Source organism: Agelaius phoeniceus, chromosome 4 (assembly GCF_051311805.1).
Source record: "Agelaius phoeniceus isolate bAgePho1 chromosome 4, bAgePho1.hap1, whole genome shotgun sequence".
NCBI lineage: Eukaryota > Metazoa > Chordata > Aves > Passeriformes > Icteridae > Agelaius > Agelaius phoeniceus.
In genome coordinates this window covers 69,220,597-69,241,309 of record NC_135268.1, presented here as the reverse complement: position 1 = coordinate 69,241,309, position 20,713 = coordinate 69,220,597, and the positions used below count along the sequence as shown (strand labels likewise).

The window sequence follows — 20,713 nt, the reverse complement described above, 5'->3', positions numbered from 1 at the left end:
AGGGCTCTGAGGCTCATCATAGACCTCAGGCAGGAAAGGAGGAAGTGGCAGATAATTTCAGGATTGTGCATTATTTATTTACCCTACATTATGGAATACCTCACCCCCACCACTCACCTCAGTCAGCCTCTGTGAAGGGTCCTCAGAGCCTTGGGCTGCACAGAGCAAAGGCTGGATGCAAATCAAACAGCAATTCCCAAATATGCTCTTGCCTGTAGCCTTAATTTAACTGCACCACCTCTGCTGGGGTATAATCTCTGATAGAGAAGTACAGTTTTAACCCCTTATTCAATAACTCAGGAAAAATAATTATTTAGCAATATGGCCAATAGCACAAACCTAATTTAATTGCTACTTGGAGTGCTGCAAGTTGATGGCCAAGACTTTTTGGGTTTTTTTTTTGATGTTAAAATTTCTGTGGAAAACATCCAACCTGTACTCTTCCCTCTTCACCAGCTATTTCTAGTCATCCCAAAGCTAGAGGCTGTCCCAGCACTCCCAGCCTTGCACAGATGCTCCAGGAGGAGCAGCCCACTGTGTACAACACCCAGAACCTGCTGCTGCCAGGTATCCACAGCAGCAGCACAGCTCCTTCTGCCACCCTCCAGGATCACCTGCAGGCTCCTGCCCATGGTGTCAGACAGACCTTCCCAGGAAAAGCTGTCATCTAATCCTGACCAGCACCAGGCAGTGGGAAAAGGAAGGCAGAGGTAAACTGAGAAAATAGTTATGTTGGAGCACAAGATTTAATTCCACACTTTCAGCAATATTAAGACTTTGGACACCACAAGTTGGGCATTGCCTTGAAACCACCAGCACAGAAGGCAGTCTGAAGTTCTTATTGAAATGTATTTCTCATGGCTCAGATCCTGGCATTTTCTGGCCCAGTTTGCATTGACACCTGGCTGCTACCAGGGAATACAGCCACTAGAAAATGTTAGGGATCATCCAGAACCAAGTATTGTCCAGTAAGAGGAAAAAAACCAAGGGGCTCTCCATCCTTCTCTCTTTGTTGAAGAAAATCAGCGTGGCAATAAATTTCCCTGACCAAAATGAACTTACAGAATTCATCTCTCAAAAGTCAAAGTGATTTATGGATTGACACCACTGTCAGGTGTAGATCAAGAAACACAAAAATGACTATTGCACAAAATATGGAAACCAACATTGGCAGCATTTCTCTTGCACATAAAAACTCCCTGGGTTATACCAGGTTATAGTTATATAGGTTATTCTAACTACTAGGTTATAAAGTAACAACTGCTTTAAGGCTCAACACTAATTTAAGTTTTGCCTTTAAAAAAAGAATAAATAAACAATTTTCCAGATCACTCAAAATATTTATCCACAAGAACATATGGTACTAAACAGATGTGAACTTTTTCCAAAGAGATGCTGTCATTAATTAGCTGATATTTGTCAAGTGCACATTTTTAGGCAGCAAGAAAAAACTGTGCAAAGCAAACCTTTCTATCAAAGGACAGGGTCCTTCTCCATTCTGAGGTGACATCAGTGCCAGGTTAGCACAAACTGCTGCCCAGGCTGGAGCAGATCCAGCAGCTGCTGAGGGACAGCCCTGGACACTGCTGCAAACCTCAGAACCAGGGCTGAATTGCTAAACCCAGCCTCAGACCTCAAGACAGAAGGAAACACTTCTTCAGGATACAGCAATCACTGGATTTATAGCTCTCTTCTGAAATAGCTGGTGCCTCTAAAGGAGCTTCCAAAGAGCAATCCCTAGCAGGAAACTCCCTCCACCTCAGCTGTCCTGGAAGAGCATCTGTTACAGGGATGGAATTCAGGCAGTTCATCACAGAGCACTGCCCATCCCAAAGGGCAGCAGCACAGCACTGCCATGAGTTACTCTGGTTATCAGGCTCATAAGAACCCTGCCTGCAGCTCCCTGACACTCAGTGCTGAGGAACTGCACTCTTGCACAGACTGAGACAATTTAGCAGTGCTATGTCTCTAAAGGGCACCCGTCAGTCATTTTGCTCCAGATTAAAACAAGCACCACCAGAAAACTGAGCAGATCTAGTAAAAAAACCCCTTCTCTGCTGTCATAGGCTCTATCAAATGATGTACTGCTCAATGCTGCTTTCAGCTGTCCAGTGACAGGGTGTCAGGTTCATTTCAGCAAATCATGCCAAGGTGAACAATGCAGCACCTGGTCTCTGTGTCCCAAGGCTGGAGCACCTGGCTGGTGCCAGACCATACATCAAGTGCATGAATCCACCTTTAGTGTGCACAGATGTGACCTGTACCTTATGCACCTCACCAGGGCTTAGCTCTAGGAGCTGCAAATGTCAGTACTGACACACCTGCTTGCTTCAGGAAGAGAAATTCCACAGGGATTTATTTGAGTAGGGAAAACCAAGAACAGTTTTAAATAAATAACAACACGGGTTTTCGTAACAGCACCTTTATAGGAGACAAGGTTAGCTTTAAACAAGTGCCAGGTTACATGAACTTTCAGTCCTCTACATAAAGCAATCTGGGGTTTAATCCATCCTGATGAAACTTGCAACACTGATAGACACAATACTTGGGCTATATCCACAGTAAAAAAAAAAGAGGGGTATCCATTACGGTGCTGGGAGTGGTTAACAAGAAAGTTATTATGTTCTTTTCTAGAGAATAATAATTGTTCTCCACTATGTCCCATTGTTACTTAGATTTCAGAATACAAGCAGTGCAATGCTAGTTAAGATAAAGTGGAAATTAGGGTAAAGTCAGCTAAAGACCAAATCATCTTCATAGTTACAGACAATTTTGAGTACATATTTTGCATGTGAAATTATATTAATTTTTATCAGTAACAATTCCATTTCATACACAACAAACAGAATTCCTTGGCAGTAGAGGACTGCACTGTGCAGGGCTAATCAGCCTTGAAGAGAAAGTCTGGACCTCAGGCATATCCAGCTATGTGGATCAACACCAATCCCTCCAGATCCAGCAGCTTTGGTTTAATGGACGGAAACTTTGGCCTATTGTTCAAAGGTACGGTACTGGCCAGCAACCAACGAGCAGGACTGGACTTCTTAAAAATAAACCAAGATGTGGTATGTGCATAAAGTCAGTGCCTTGATCCTTAAAAGCAGCTCTACAAGCAGCTTCACCTTAAAAAGAGGCAGTGCTTAAGTTACAAAAGATTTTGTTTATGATGACCGAAGAAACGGCTCTGCTTCAGGAATTCAAAGGATGGATCAGATTTAGTAGTAGATTTATTAATTTGCTGTGATTTACAACAGGGTGACAATGTCTGAAACAAGGAGACACCAAAACAGGTTTAGCCAGGAGGTTTATGGCTTCCCAGTCAAATTCATTGACCAATGTCAAGACATTGGGGCAACTGAAGATTAGCAGACATAAGATAAGCGGAGGCCAGGTGCTGCACTGGTGTTTTGGAGAAAGTATTCCAAAGTGTCTTCTCTTACAGCAATTTCCTTTTCTCAAACTCCTGCAAAGAGCACACAGATGTCACCAGCAGGGAAAACAGAAAATGCTTCTATTATTCTTTTCTATTTCAAATTACTTTGTATGTATCTTAGGAAACGTGATGTTAAGAATTAAAAATTTGTATTAAAAATTAAAATATAAAAAGCATAAAGTGTGCAAGTTAGGGGGAAAGGAAACTGAGCATTCTCCCACCTCACATTAACAAGCCAGCTCTGGAAAGCCAGACTGTAGTCACTGCCAGACTGAAATGCTGTCAAGGAACCATTTGCTCCCAGAAACAGCATAACAGGCTTGAAAAACACCAATTCTGCATCAGAACTGTAGTAGAATCCTTACAGTAAAGGACTCAAGCCAGGGAAGCAACAAAATCAAGATTTTCATTTCAGTAAAGAAAAAGCACAACAAAAGAAGGGAAGAATCCCACAGCAGCCTGTGGAGATGCTGTACTATACAGTCATCACAGAAAACAAAAACTACCTAACAGAGCTGAATTATGCATCTCCTCTAGCTGTGAAGCAATCCCCTTTTTTGGATATGAATTAAGTAAAACGCAAATAATCCCATTCCACACCTCAGTCTATCAGCAGTATATATTCAACCATAACTCTGAATTATATGCCAAGGCTCTCCTTCCTCAAATACCCTATTTAGAAATAATGTTGTCATATTTTACATTAATTCAGGCTCTTTGCATCCAGAAAACAATTTCAACAAGTAGCTACACTTGAAACAGAATGTAATCTCTTCTCTATTCTGCTAATTTACTTTTCTATAAAACAATATTAAATAAAACTGTGTGCACATATCTTTTATGCAGTAATTTTAACTTGTCCAGCCAAGAGAGTTCTTATGTTTAAGCAAGTTCACAGCAGCAGAGTATTTGAGTAAGAGATGGACTCCCAGCTCATATTCCCTCAGAAGTGGCTCCTTGCTCTAGATGAGCCAATGCCTGAGGAACCAACCTTGTAGATGGTGCTGCCCAGCTGGGCAGGGGACATGCTGACCACAACCCCTGCACTCTGGAGGGCTGCAATCTTCTCCTTGGCTCCCCCCTTTCCCCCAGCAATGATGGCTCCAGCGTGGCCCATCCGCCGGCCAGGAGGAGCTGTCAGGCCAGCTATGAAGGACACCACTGGCTTGGCATTGGGGCCCTGGAAGAGATAAATGTGTTATGTGGAAGAGGGTGAGAGGAAAAGCAGTTCCAGGTGGCAAACCGCTCATTTTGTTAATCTTTATTTTGTTTATTTTTTATTTAAATTGTTCATTTTTTGTTTAAATATCAACTCGCCAGGCGAAGTTATTAAACAGCTCACACTGGACAAAGAAGTGTGGAGTACCTCCTCTCCTGATAATCATCATAAACCAGAAGCAAACAAACTTTAAATCTTTCTACAGACCATGTATGCTACAAAAAAAAAAAAAAAAAAAAAAAAAAAAAATTAAAAAAAAATCACTACAAATATTGTCACAGGAATAAAATCCAAAGTTGACAATGCTCTCCCCTTCAAAGAACCACAGAACATGGCTGGAAAGACCTCTAAGATTGAATCCAACCTCAACAACACTCTTAATTTCAACTCTTTTTCTTTAAAAAATGCATGACTGTGTTTTTTGTAAATAGAGATGAGACTGAAATGAGTTTTCCTTGGTGTGGCAAAAGAACCTGGCTAACTATGAAAGTGTCTGGAAGCATGGTGTTTTAAGACTTACAGAATTATTTTCTTTTAAAAATGCTGCTGCATCTTCTTCAGCATTTCCTCCAATCTCCCCAATCAATATGATCCCCTCAGTGTGAGGATCCTTCAGGAAGACATCAAGGCAGTCAATAAAATTAGTTCCATTGAAGGGATCACCTCCAATACCTACAAAAAATATTAAAACCACAAGAGAAGAGTAACTCAGGATAAAGATATTGCACTTACAATTGAAGTTTGGAAGTAAATTTCAGCATGAGGAGTATTCCCACAGGCTCTTAAGGCAGGCAGCTCTGAAGGCTGTACCCAAGTCAGAGCATGTCAAATTCCTGCTCCAAATACCTCCCCCACAATTCACACAAAGCTTTGATATCTGAGTGTTCATCTTTCAAACCATCAACAAAATGTTATGAACACAGCAGGACCAAGATGCCAGGTCCAGAATTTTGGTGTACAAAAACTACATTTACTTAACATACCCAACTAAATGCCTAAGAATGCCCTAATCCTTTAGAACTAAACTTCTTGGGACAGTCTGTTTCCAAATTGACATCGTATTTGCTGGCAGTTCTCTGTTCAAAGCTGGTTTTAAGGCCTTTATTAACCTGATGTGGAAATCAGAGAAGAGCTGTACTCTTCACAGCACATAGGTAGGGATCTCACTTCTCAACACAACTGCCATTCAGCAAATTCTACACTTGCAAAATAGGAATTCTGATGGATGTACACTTGTGAAGGAAAAGCAGATTAGTCTGGGTCCAAGAGGCTGATTCTGAGGGAACCTACCAACACAAAAAGACTGCCCCAACCCAACTTGTGTTGTCTGATGAACAGCTTCGTACGTCAGGGTTCCAGATCTCGACACAATACCTTGAGGAAAGAAAAGAAGATAAACTTACCACTAACACAGCACATAACTAGAGGCAGCTGTTCTCATAGTAATGAAAATCACCTCAGTAAACAACATGAGATTCCAGGTTCTCCAGCTGTCCTTGCCAAAACACTCTGTAAGATTATTTCTGTACTCTTTCTTGGTTTTCCTCTTTTGACACTTAACTGAGAATGGACTAAAGCTGCCCAGACAGTAAATAATATTTTTGTCATGATAAAGCCTTACCAGGAAAGAAAACTGAAAAGCAAATAAAAGAAAATACTTCTTATCTTGTATGTCAGTAGCTGATGCACTGGACTTGAAACAGAGCTGCAGCTGAACAGTTAACAAAATAATTCTGTATTAATCACATCCCCAGTATGGCCAGGCACACAAATATCTTCCAGAACAGGAAAATGCTGCACAAATGCAAGTTATCACTATTAAGGTATTTGTTGCTTCTCTACAGAACACACCTGGCATTTACATGACAATGTCACAAGAGACCCAGTTTTAAATTCAGGGTGGAAGGTAGCACAGAACTTTGAGCAGGGGCAAAATATTTGCATGGCTTTTTGTTCATTTTTCAAGTCGAGACTTCTGTTAGTACTACAAAAGGAAAGGTTTTCAGGAAAAACAGACACCATCTTCCATCTATTTCAAGCCATATAACAAGGAATATAATGCATACATTGCATGAACAGAGGAGGAAATACACCACTAGACTAAGAACCTTAGTTTTATCAACTATTTACACTGTTGGCCAGCTCAGATGTGTTCTAGCACAGGGTTTTTTCCTTGCTATGTTTGAAAAGGCCTCCCTGTTTACCACTAAGATCAGATTGCCTCAGAGAAGCTACAGATGAAAGTCCAAAGACTGTGGCTATTTTTATACCTTGCATCACAGTATATTCACTTAATTATTGGATGCCTCACAGTAATAGAAAGCTGGAGAACACATCACCATAGGTCACACGTTAGATGAAACTGGGAGGGTGGCAAATCCACATTTTTATTCCTTGATTCTTGGATCACCATTGAAAACATTTCCAGCAATGGCAGAGCTACTGGATTCAAGATGTTGAATATTCTTTTGCACTCAATGTGCCTTGCATTCAGATTCTAATAACTTGTGGCTGCAACACATTTCTTGTATATATTTAGAAAATCAGAACACAACTTTGATTCAGAAGGGAGTTTAGAGCAACACTGGCTGATGTTCCCTTTGACATTCATAGAGCAATGTCTCAGTGGTTTTTATAAAGGGTATAATTGCAGCCATTTGGTTTTTCAATTCCAGGTTTATGGGTATTGTGAAAGCTGGAGGTGGAACATGAGTGCTAACACATCCTCCAGCATTCCTTAGGTGCAGTCTAGTCTCAAGACAGAAGTGGTTACATAGCAGAGGGAGCTCCTCATGCCAAAAAAATGCACTGAGTCCCTGTAGTTCAACAGCATTGAACAGGCTTTCCCACAATTAACACATTTTCCATCACAAACAAAGGTAATGCTGCTAAGGGTGCTACTGTGCACAAGTGAAGCTGGTTACCTTGCTGACAGGCAACAGCAGCATGTGCAATATTTCTGAAGCTCTACCTACGTACAAATGGACACTTCAGAAGAAATTTCTCTACAGCTCCTGAACTGCATTATTTGAAAATAAAAAAAATCAAGTTGTTATATCTATAGTTTACAACAAGGAGCTGACAGAAGTCAGGACAAGAGACTTGCATGTTTGTAACTCGCACACACAGGGTGTGTAACTCATCACACACAGGGGCTGTGACCAACATTGCTTATGAACAAGTCACTGCCTTCCTGCCCTTTACCACACTGCCTGAATATTGGGTATATTTGTCACTTCCACTTGTGATGGTTTCATAGTTGTCTAAATTATGTTATTAACTTGTCTGTAGTCTCTTCTCTTTGGTGTAGTACTGAGATCACTAGAAGAGTAGGATCCCAGTCCCAAGCAGCCAAGCTGTTGGAAGGAATAATGTTGGAGAGCTTAGTGCTCTCAAATACCAAGAAAAATGGAAGTTTCCTCAAGGCTTTCCTTTGAAGATACCAAGTCAATCACATTACCTACAGGAATCTGCAATTGCTTTGTCTTCACCATCAGCACCCAGTGTCTACTATGGAAGAATTCCAGATTTGGGCCTTCAGGATTGATAATGCTAAAATTCATGTACAAACTGAGGACAGACAAGCTGTCCCACAGTATTCTCAACTCTCTCCAGGGCAGGATGTGCCATGCCTCGCAAGGAAAAACACTAGAGCACCAAACTTGTGTTTTAGATGACGCATAAATATTCAAAAACTCACCAATTCTTCCCTTCTTGTGAATGTGACCAGGCATGATACCAATTTTACATTCTCCAGGCTAAGGAAAGAGTGGGAGAAGTCAGATGGACCATTCAAAGCAGCACTAGGAACAGTTCAGCCTTGGAGCAAAGGCAGAGCTCACTTACATTGATGACCCCGGGGCAGTTGGGGCCCACCAGGCGGGTCTTGTTCTGCCGCAGCAGCCGGTGTTTGACACGCACCATGTCCTGCTGGGGGATGCCCTCGGTGATGCACACCACCAGGGGCATCTCTGCATCGATGGCCTCGTTGATGGCAGCAGCAGCAAACGGGGGAGGGACGTAGATGACAGTGGCTGAAGCACCCGTTTGTTCTTTGGCCTGCAAGGGGCACGAGAAAAAACACGTCGTGCGTTTAGTGGGGCTGAAGAGAATTGACAACAAGGTATTTAAAATATATCCACTCTCAGGCATGAATTAAGGATGTGTCTGAATCAATTAAAATCTCAGCAAGTGTTAAATTCCCTGAAGATGGGGCACAACCAGGGAACTGAGAACTGACCGCTGTCTGGGAAGGATCTGCCCCGTGATCACCATCATGAATACTCTTACATAACAGATGATAAAAATTCACCATGCACAGCAGAATCAATCAGAAACTAGCTGCATTCATAAAGCAAGTGTAGCCAGGCTCTGTGAACTTCACAGTGAAAGCCAAACTGGTGCCTGAGCATCCTGAATGCTCCCTCTTTTACAAGGCTTCTGTTTCACTCTGTGCCCAGTGACATCCACGGCTCAAATATTGTGAGCAATGAAATAAGGAGCCCTTCAGCTTTAAACTCTGTGCCCTCCAGTCACTGCTGCAAATTACCTCCTTCACAGAATTAAACACAGGCAGACCTAGATGAGTTTTTCCCCCTTTCCCTGGAGAAATTCCTCCAACTAGATTGGTGCCATAGTCCAGTGCCTGCTGGCTGTGAAAGGTGCCCTATGAGAGACAAAATAAGTAAAGTTAGAAGGCATGCAATAGCAAATAAACTTAGCCAAAAACTTTGATGTTATCTATAATTCTGAAGGGCAATTTATGTCACTGAAATTTGCAGTAAGAAGGGAAGTTTTCACTACACATATATATATAATCAGATATTTTGGAGAGTGCATCCACATGTTTTAAATGCATTTGGAATATGCTAATATGCTCTCTTTGTTTTTCAATCATAGCACTGTAGTTTCATGCTCAAGGGTATTCTCTGTGTGCTGCTAACACACCTGCAGACACAGTTTCTTTCCCACATCAAGTCTGGCAGATGACAAACACTACAGTGAAATAGAAATTAGCATGCTCATCCATGACTAGCTCATAGTTTTACAAAAGCAGCCTTCTCTACCTGCAAATGTGTAAAAGAGTGAATCTGAGAAAATTATTAAATATCCTAAAATAAGAAGAGAAATTTAGTTTATAGGCATTGATATTGAAATGGATTTGTGAAAGAAGCACTTTGAAAATAGGTAGGTTTTTGCAGGTTATTTTTGCAAATAGCCTTTTACAAGGAAACCCTTTCAGCTGTATACAATATAAAAAACAAAAATGAAATACACTATAATAGAGGTGACTCAAAATCAACTTTCAAGCTTGTGCACAAGTATTTGGGCCAAAGAATGTCAACTACAGGGATCTTCCTGATGGTGAAGGAATTCCAGCTTCCTATCAACACAGACAAAGGCAATATATAATCCATTTCATATATAACTATATTTTCTGAGCAATTAACTTTCTGACTGAAAGGCTGATAGAAAAAATAACTTCTAGCCATACCTGTTTGCCTGTAAAACCCTGACAGATAACCTTTGTGTTCTTGTTAACATACAGGTTTTTCCTGGATGCTGTGTAGGAGCAGTGTCGGACTCCATTCTGTTGAACTGGAGAGAAAAGAGAAAAGAGCACAAACCATTAATCCACTCCCTTGGTAGAGACTGAGTCAAAAAAGGTTCTACCAAGTAAGTGCATACCAATCAATGCTTGTATCAAAAAATCATGAGCAGCTCATGTTTTCAAAAGCAGCTCTGAAGCCTCATTCAGTGCTTGTCAGGCTAGGACATTAAACACCTGTAGCTCACCCTATTATGCCAATTACTCCATTTACTAGAAATTTGGAGAGGTTTCTCATATTGAGTACTCAATATCAGGATTCCTCCTGAGAGACAGAAATAATTTCTTAAGTACTGCTTTCATTTGCAAACAAACTCGTTTTTATCTTCTCAGACACTGTGCAAAGTGACAAAGCAGAGCTAAAATCCTGTTACAGCCCTGGTACTATGTGACACCTCCTGTGAACAGAGCACAGTCCAGAGCAGACAATGAGAGACACTGAGGAGCTCGAGGGTCCCTCAGCCCAGGAAAACCTGATGCTATGTAAGACAGCAAGGGATCTTTTCCCAACAGATTCCTAGCTATGGCATCACATTTGGGCTCAAGAGGAAACACAGCCCTCCAGATACTCCACTAGAGTGATTTTCAATTTAGTTCTCACAGCTCTGGTGCTGAGAGAAGGAAACAAGACAACACAATTGTAGAAAAAGAGCACAGCGTGTGCTGGCAACAAAAAGCCAAGGAGAATGACTGCATCTGTACTGAAGAGAAGGGAATGATGACAGCAAATGCACAGAATGTTATCACAGAAGAAAGCTTGAGATGAGAAAAGGCTTCTGGTATAAATAGGATGCACACCTACATTTATTGCCATATGCTTTTTCACACACCACAGTTTTGAGGGGATCAGAACCAATTTATTCCCTGCAAGTGTTTGACATAGAAACCTTAATTTATACATAGAGTGAGCCTGGGAAGGCACAATCCTAATACAGGATCTTCAATGTATAAATCAATATGTTACTATTTACTCCTTTAGCTCTTTTAAAACTTTAGCAAGAAAGTAAATAGTGCAGTTGAAATCAAAAAACAGATCCTGAATCATGGTCCCCAAAAAATTCCATATACATACTCAGGCACATCTGAAGGGAATATTTTTTCCTTTTTCTCTTTTTAGGAAGGGAGTAAAAGCTTTTAAGGAGAAAAAAGCAAAAAAAAAAAAAAAAGTATCTTTAAGATAATACACAGAATTTGGTAAGATGCATTATTAAATTATTATAAATACAGAATTTATATGGGTTAATAAATCTGCAGAAACTTTTTAAGATCCACGTACACACACATTTCCATCAGAGCTTCAGGGCTCTCTCTTGCCAACTAAAGTTTAGTGCTACACTGCTTTTATGCTTCAGTTGTATTCAAAGGAGTGAACAGAAAAACCAAACCATGCCAGAAGCAGCCTACACACATCAGTGCTACTGCTAAACCTAAAGTCCTTACTCTGTTCTTAGAAAGTGCTGGCAAACCCAGGGTTTAACTCCAGCCACCTTCTGATGTTCTCTAAGGAGCTGCAGCAAATCCTCAACTTCACACAGACACAAAGTTAAACTCCATACAGAAAGGAACAGACTAGGATGCAGCAAACTTGTGAGGAAAGTGGCAAAAGTGCACTTGAGCTCAGTGACCTGCAGGGTTCCAACCTAAATCACCACAAATACTGCTGCAGAACTCGTTCTGCCAGGAAATACAAAGCAGTAACAGACAAAATCCATGTGAAATCCTTAGGAAAAGCCATAAAAAACCCAATTGTTTCCTGGGCTGCATCCAAGGCAGCATGGGCAGGGTTAGGGAGGGGGTTCTGCCCCTCTGCCCCACTCAGGTGAGACCCCACCTGCAGGGCTGTGTCCAGCTCTGGGACCAGCACAGGGAGGACCTGGAGCTGCTGGAGTTAATCCAGAGGAGGGCAGGAAGCTGATGAGAGGGATGGAGCTATGAGGATGCTATGAGGAAAGACTAAGAGAATTGGGATTGCTCAGCCTAGAAAAGAGAAGCCTTTGGGGTGACTCAATCCCCTTCAGTACCTGAAGGGACCTTAGAGGAAAGATGGAACAAAACTATTGACAAGGGCATGTAATGACAGGACAAGGGGAAATGGCTTCAAAATGAAAGAGAGAACATTTAAACTGGATATTAGGAAAAACCCCTCTACTGTGAGGGTGCTGAGACCCTGGCACACGTTGTCCAGAGCAGTGGCTGCCCCATCCCTGGAGTGTTTCAGGCCAGGCTGGATGGGGCTTGGACCAACCTGATCTAGTGGAAGGTGTCCCTGCCCATGGCAGGGGGGTGGAACAAGATGATCTTCAAGGTCACCTTCCAACCCAAAGTATTTTGTGATTCTGTGATTTTATGAGAATATGTCTAAGGTTGAGATTTAATGAACAAGGCTACCAGGCTGGCTGTGGGAGGGGAGAGAGAAGCCACTGCTACAGAAGACAGCACAGGATGATCTTTGTCCTAGGCTGAGGACTTGGTCTTCTTAGGCAGGGCTGCAAGGCCCTGCACCTGAATCAACTCAAAGGCACATCTGGTGAAGAGCAGCCTGCCTCCAGCAAAGGAGAGGCAAAACAAAACCAGGAACAGCTGGAATGCTGGTCAGGAGAGCAGGGAATTATCTGCCTGAGCCCAGGCACTCGGGCAATCCCTCACTGTCACAAGATGTGCCTGGTGACACCCAACCCTGAGCACAGCAGAGGATGATATTCCCCTTGAGAAGGAGCTGTTACAGTCCTTACCACCAGCAAGGCCTTGGGGAGAACACTCCAGGCTTCCAGGAGAATGGCAATGACTGTTTGAAAATGGGCCTGCAAGGGGAAAGAACAAACAGGCAACATAAAGTGATCCAGACCTAAGTTTTACAGAGTCTGTGCCCAGCCACTGACAAATCCACCTGCCAAGAGAGGGATGCTTGCTGGCCACCTGTCTGTCTCTGAGCAATTTCAGTACCTTGGAAAAAATAAAAATCACAGAATGGCTCAGGGATTACAGTGGGTCAGCTGGTCCAACCTCCCTGCTCAAGCAGGGTCATCCTACAGCACATTGCACAGGATTGTGTCCAGATGGTTCCTGAATATCTCCAGTGAGGGAGACTCCACAGTCTCTTTGTTGCTGACAAACTGATAAATTTATTTCTCTACACCTTACAGCAATTGCACGCTCCCAGTTCAACTGTTCATTCCAGATCCATTTTCAGATATTTATAACAGCACAAAAATGTTTTTGAAAGCTTAAGTTTGCCAATCCTCCATTTTCAGAAGACAGCATTAATATATTTTTCAAGGATAAAAAGCTTTTGAGCATTTTCTAAACTATCAAAAAAAACCCCCCAAAACTTTAGGCACTGATATCTAAACAGCAGCTTAAAGTTTAAGCTTTGTATGGATTTACCCTTGAAAACCATGTGCTTCTTACATTACTGTATGGCCTTCCTTCAGAGAAAACACAGCTGGTTCAAAAATCCTGGCTATAGATTTGAGCCCTTTGCTGTCTCCAGAGGCAGGCAGCTTAGCATGGGCAAATGTCTGGAGAGCAATATATTTTTGAAGTGATTTATGGACAAAAACCCTCAAAATCACCTTGCAATCTCTGGGCTGGATGGGTCTGAGTTTCTGTGGTTTTTCAAATGGCTACAGCTCTGTACTTGTGCTCCTGCCCTGCCTGCAGCAGGCAAGGTTTGCCCCAGTTATCAGCAGAGGGGGAGCAGCAGGGCCATGGGGCAGGATGAGCTTCTGCTCCACGTGGCACAAACAGCAAGCCCTGGGTGCAAGCAGCTGGCAACTTCAATAGTTAAGACAGATACAAGATGAGAAGGAAACAGGTGGAAAGTGGAAATGGCATGCCCAAGTTCACAGCAGGTATGAGTCAGAAATAGAAGCCAAGTCTCAACTTCCACCCAGGACCTGCTTCACAACTTCCAAATCAGTCCAGACAATTGATTTTCCTAACCAAAACAAAAATCTGGGTGCTTAGGTGTAAATGAATGCTGCTTCATGAAGACTGGAGGAAAAAAAAAATTAAAAATGTTCTTCAGCTGTGAACCAGCAAGGCCAAACCCATTGGTGATGCTATTTTAATGCTCACATCTAAATTACAGGCCAAGTTACAAAGGTGAAGGCTCCAGATGAAGTCCTAGAGCATAAGGACAAGTCTTATCAAATCCAACTCTTCCCAAAAGCACAGGGAAAATGTTACATTTCATCAAGTCAGAGTTCTAAGATAACATTACCATGTCCAACAGAGGCCTGTAACAGACCTTTAGCAAAGTATATTAAAAATAAAATAAGAGACTGGACAATCTTTCCCAGGCACAATGTTCATTTCTGCCCCACCCCTGTTCAGTTTGTGGTTTAAAAATAGAGCTATATACAAATAACAAGATTATTTATTTTGGCTTTTCAGTACTTTAACTTCTACTTAGCTAAAAAGTGAGATGTACTGTGGCAGGAGCCTACTTTGGCCCATTGTACAGAAAACCAGTTATGAAAAGAGCTCAAGTACCCAAGCCCTGCTGTCTCAGGGGAGATTTGAAAAGCAGTATCTAAATTTAGCAGTGGGGCATAAGCCTGTATATGGAACACCAGCTGTTATAGAGTCAAGAAACCTTATTAGAAATTAAGGGACAGAGTCCCTCCAACACCACACACTGCTGCTGGCTCCTCTGGTATTTCCAGGCAACGAGGCCCCAGCCAAGAGCAGAACTCACTACAGTACAAATAACTGAAAAATCCACCTCATTTACCTCTTAGGAAAAACATCTCACAATCCCAAGGCTCAAGCAGGACTTAAAGCTCACTTGTGCATTACAATTAACAAGGCTTTCTAGAAAAATACCCTCTTATTTATCATGGAGTCCAATCAGGAATTTACATGTTAAAAAGAAAACTGATCCATTTACAAGGTATGTTAAAGCACACAGGGTATTTAAATAACATTTACACTGAGCTTTCAGGCCCTCCTTGAGCAGCAACACCTCTCAGGCACAAATGTCATTTAAAACATTGCAACAACTCAAGCTACATTTCATGGAATCACAGAATGGTTTGGGTTGGAAGTGACCTTTAGAGGCCATCCAGTCCAAGCCCTTCTCTATTTGGGTTGTGCAAAGCAGGTGACAGCACAGATATTAAAGGCTGAATCTCTTCTTCATCCAAAATATACAAAGCTCAAAACTTACTATTATCAGGACTTCATGTAAGATTTCCTATGGACATGAATCCAATCAAAGTGTCTCCTTCTTACCCATATTTACCCCAAACAAAAAAAAAAAAAAAAAAAAAAAAAAAGGACATTTGGAAGCTGAGGTAGCATCTGAGGCTGCTCATAAAACAAGCCCAGTATAAGAGGAAGGTGAAACAGCAGATTCCTCTCCACAATGACCTGAGCTGACACATTGCCAGAAGACTGAAATTCTTCCTCTACTGCTCCTTGAAATACCCACAGAACTTGGAGATGAAGGAAGATATTCCCTTTCTTTTCTATTACCTATTTAAGGAAAGAAGGGTAAGTGTAATTCTTCCTCTACTGCTCCTTGAAATAGTCACAGAACTTGGAGATGATGGAAGATACTCCTTTTCTTTTCTATAACCTATGTAAGGAAAGAAGAAAGCCTTAGAAATCACATTGGAGCTCCAATATAAGTGAGGAAAATGGAGGCCAGTGCAGGGGAAGCTCAGGGAAGAAAAGAAAAGAAAAGGGAGAAAAGAGAAAGAAAAAAAGAGGGAGAAAAGCACTTTATTTTCCATTGTATGAGGTATGAGGAGTGCTGCTTAAAAGGCTGCATCTTTCTTCCACATACACATCCCAGCCCCCCCTCTTTATCTCTCCCATCAGTGATGGGCCTTCAGCTTGCTCCTCAGAGCTCCTTTCAATGCTTTCTACAAGTTTAATTTACATTTTTATGACTATCTCTCCTTTCTCTGGCAACAAATGCAAGGCCTGAGGAAGACACAACAGGAACAGTTCTGGGGAGCTCCTGGCAGTGCAGAGGAGCATAAGCCCATCCCCACAGCTCACCCCTGAAGTTATCAGTTACATTAGCAGAGGTTGCTCCTTGATGACAAAGAAGCCTTCATGCTATTGAGGGATTGTTCAAAATATCCCTTGTTTAAGAGGATTGTGCACTCCAGGATTCCTGTTTATCAGTGCCCAGGTTCTCTTCTCTCACCCTCCCCCTGCCAAATTCCTGTTAATGATGGACACCCAGATCTGTGACCATCAAATAGGAGTTGAGGAATTAAGTAAATTAATCAGGCTGCAAAGGGCAGATGCAATGCCTACACTACACCCACCACATTAAAACAAATCTACAACCAGTGGGAAATGGCATCCAGAAAAATTTCAGTTCTTTCAACACATCTCTCTTTCCTAATCAGTCTCTCCTCAACACAAATCCTGTACCTCCTGCAAGCCAAGCTGCTTTTCCCCAGGTACCCTCCACCAAGAATGGGAGCAGGTAAAGCTTTGTGAGCTTTCCTCCCTCCACACTGTTGATATAAAAACAATTAAGGAATTCTTCAGTTTGGGTTGTTATTTCTGCAGCAATCCTTTGCCAAGGTTACTCACATAATTACTGTAATCTTTTAATCTAAGAGCTCTCCAAAGCCTTCTAACACATCCAGGACATGGAACCCCTAATCCTGACTCTCCAGTCAGTTCAGATGCCTACAAAAACTCTTTAAGGGTATGGACAAGCACAGGTCTCTCCTGATTCTGTCCATACACCAGCTCTGAGCTGACCTTTGAACAGCACTCACCATTTATTGACAGATTTCATACTCCATTTCCACAGCTTCCTGATCTCAACCTTAGGGATACAAACCCTGCATGTTTCCTTCAGCAATGCACCAACAAAAACAAAGTTTGCATCTCTTTTGCAACAGAACACACTGGGCACTCATGATTTCAAATCACTCAGAGAAGTAGATGTTAACTGTTAGGTGAAAATGTATGTGCAAAGACCAAATTTAAGTTTTCAGGAGTCTTTAAAGGGTAAAGAGTATCAAACCAAAGATTTGCAATGAAGGACTATTTCATCTTGCAGGAGTTTCTGTAAAAGACTTCAGGAACAGCTGCAAAAGGACACTTCTTGAGCCACTTCCTTTTTTCTTTCACTTTTTCCTTTCTACCCCTCAAAATGACTCTTTTAATAACCATTCCCTGAATCCCTTACTGCTATTTGTAAAGGGAACAATGTGGGGTTTTAACACATAAAACTGCACTCAAGAGTAGCTTTGCTGGGAATATAAATAATACTAAAGTGGAAGGTGCTACATTCCCATCTGTTCCCCTCCATCAGAACCAATTCTTATTGGGCCCAGGGGAGCCAATTCAAAAAGCTGAAGTGGCAGAAATTAACAGCAGAAATAGTTTTCTATTATCCTGCTTGTGGAGAACAAGAGGCAGGAATGGATACCCACCTGGACAGTAGGTGTGCCACAGGAACTACTCACACCAGCCTGGGGTTGTAAGATCACATTACCTGACCTGCAAGTCACCATCCCAGTGAGACAAAAACACTTTGTGTGCAGTCAAATGAAGTAGGTTTGATTTGTTCATTCATTTTCAGCTACAAGAACCACATTAATGCACAAATTTCTCTGTTTACATTCCTAGTGCCTGGGCATACCCACACTGATCTCACAGAGTGGTTTGGGTTGGAAAAGACCTTAAAGCTCATCTCGGTCCACCCCCCTGCCATAGGCAGGGACTCCTTCCACTAGACCAGGCTGCTCCAAGCCCCATCAACCTGGCCTTGAACATGTCCAGGGATGGGGCAGCCACAGCTTCTCTGGGAAACCTGTTCCAGTTTCCTCCCTGCAAAGAATTTCTTCCTAATATCCAATCTAAACTTACTCTCACTTTGAAGCCACTATCCTTTTTCTATCGCTATAAGTCTCCTTTTCAAGAGGATGCAGCCAAAGAAAAAGCACACTGGAAAGAAAAAAAAAAAAAAGGGAGAAAAGCACTTTATTTTCCATTGTGATGTTCAGAACAACACATATTAAATGCTTCGAAGTACCAGTCTCAGACTGCTCGAATTCTGCAAAAAGGGAAATCTACAACCTTTTTCTTGGCAACAAAAGGAACTTTACCAGGCTGTGCTAAAACCACAGGGTAATTCACGGCCCTCCAGAGGCCTCCAGCCCCAGCTCTAGGAGCTCTCTCCGGCCCTTGCCCTTTGGAGCCTTTCCGGGGCTACAAGGCCGAGAAAACCTCCCGCTGCCCCCACACGTGCGGCCGCCCACCCTGCACGGGAAACTTCCCCTCACATTTACAAACAGCACCCTCGCAGCCAGGCGTGCCCCTGCCCCGAGCGGGGCGATCCTGCCCCGCTCCCAGCGCCCAGCGATGCAGGAGCAGCGCCGGGAGCAGCGCCGGGAGCAGCGCGGGTTCCCCCGGGCACAGCCCAGGTCCCGCCCCGCTGCCCGCGGGCCGAGCGCGCCCGGCCGCGCTCCGCCGTGACCTTGCCCGGCCCCTGCCCTGCCCGGCCCGGCCGGGCCCAGGCGCTGCCCGTGGCCCCCGCGGCGGGGCCGGGAGGGTTCGTCCCGGTACTCACGGCGGAGGAAGCGGCCGAGCAGGCGGGCGGCGGCGGGGCTGCAGCGAGACATCGTCCCCTCCGCAATGACGGCGGCGGCGGACCCGAGCTCGGCCCGCCCCGGCGGCGGAAGCGGCTCCGCGGGGCCTTCTGGGTGTTGTAGGCACGGGAGCCATGAGGGTGGGGAAGGGCTCCGGGATCAGCGAGTCCAAGCCGCCACCCGGCAGCGCTACGGACGCGTCAGTCTGTCCTCAAACACCGCCAGGGACGGTGACTGCGGGGAGCTTTGGACTCCCTCAAAGGCAGGGAGGCCCTAGAGAGACCTCGGCAAATGAGGGCTGGGCAATCGCCAACCATGTGAGGTTCAACAGGGAAAGTGCCGGATTCTGCACCTGGGATGGAGCAGCCCTGGGTGTACGGACAGCCTGGGGAATGAGGGGCTGGAGAGCAGTGCCAGGGAAAGGCACCTGGGGCTCCTGGGCAGTGGGAAGTTGAAGGTGAGCCAGCAGTGCCCTGGCAGCCAGGAGGGACATCCCTGTCCCGGGGACATCGGGCCCAGCATGGCCAGCAGGGCAAGGGAGGGATTGTCCCGCTCTGCTCGGGGCTGGGGCGGCCTCACCTCGAGTGCTGGGACAGCTTTGGGTGCCACAAGATAACAAAAACATGAAACTGTCAGAGAGTGCCCAAAGGAGGGCACGAGGATGGTGAAGGGCCCTGAGGGGAAGCCGTGTGAGGAGAGGCTGAGGGCACTTGGTCTGTTCAGCCTGGAGGGGACAGAGAGGAGACCTCAGTGCAGTTACAAATTCCTCGTGAGGGGAACAGGAGGGACAGACCCTGATCTCTGCTCTGTGGTGACAGTGACAGGAGCCAGGGAATGGCCTGAAGCTGTGTCAGGGGAGGTTTGTGTGGGATATCAGGAAAAGGTTCTGCCCCCAGAGGGTGGCTGGGCACTGAGCAGGCTCCCCAGGGCAGTGGTCACAGCACCAGCCTGGCAGAGCTCAGGGGGTGTCTGGACAATGCTCTGGGGCACAGGGGGTGACTCCTGGGGATGGGGCTGTGCAGGGCCAGCAGCTGGACTGGATGATCCTTGGGAATCCCCTCTAACTCAGCTTGTTCTGTGATTCCGTGACTCCATCACCTCACAGGATCACAGGAGGAGTGAGGTTGGGAGGAGCCACCGTGTGTTACCTGATTCAAGCCAAGCCATCAACTGCCTCGAGAAACATTACTGTAACCAGTACAAATAACTGTGTATTTATGGGCATAGATGGGGTGGGGAGGGCTATGGGAGTGGTTGAGAAAAGAGACAAAGTATTGCTTCAGAGCAAAAATAAACAAGCAAGTCATACTCTGATTTCTTTCTGATTTATTAATTAATTGTGTCCCTAAAACTGAGGTTGGAAGGAGGCTGTAATGAATGAAGCATCCAAATGTTAAGCTTCTCATGAAGTATCCCCTTAGGAGGACACACACACAGATTTTATAAGGAAGCCCCTCACTACTAAAAGATTTATACCTGGATCCATTTCCAAATCAATTTTTCCTTCAGGCTTTCACTAAGAGTCTTGTGGAGATTATAGAATTTGAGTTAGCTGCCGATGTATCGTCATTCTGTATACAGGAACATTTCACTTTTTTAGTGTTTTTAATAGGATCATATAAAATGAGGTAGGGGTTGTTGGTTTGATGGCTTGTTTTTTTAAACCTCAGTAGCAGAAACATCTCTTCAGTCCTTTGCATTCAAAACCTTACTGTGTATAGAGTCTTGATTCTGTAATTAACATTAATGCAAGACATCATCACTCTAACTCTTGAAGTTTCAGGGTATAGAAACAAGCTGTACAATATCTAATTAGCCAGACATACATGGAATTGAGGAAAAGTAAACCTATTTTCAATTTTTTAATGCAGTGGTTTGGTTCC

At 43.7% G+C, this 20,713-nt stretch overlaps 1 protein-coding gene across 1 annotated transcript; it reads right to left on the bottom strand.

Annotated features, from left to right (window-relative positions):
• Positions 1–2,324: 2,324 nt before the first annotated feature.
• On the bottom strand, positions 2,325–18,952 carry SUCLG1 (succinate-CoA ligase GDP/ADP-forming subunit alpha). Its single transcript, XM_054632800.2, has 9 exons — positions 18,812–18,952; positions 10,147–10,250; positions 9,202–9,318; positions 8,499–8,711; positions 8,353–8,410; positions 5,943–6,026; positions 5,173–5,324; positions 4,425–4,613; positions 2,325–3,463 (listed from the first exon to the last, which is right to left on the bottom strand). The coding sequence occupies exons 1-9, from the start codon at positions 18,861–18,863 to the stop codon at positions 3,437–3,439; spliced, it is 996 nt and encodes a 331-aa protein (XP_054488775.1). The 5' UTR covers positions 18,864–18,952; the 3' UTR covers positions 2,325–3,436.
• Positions 18,953–20,713: the final 1,761 nt, after the last annotated feature.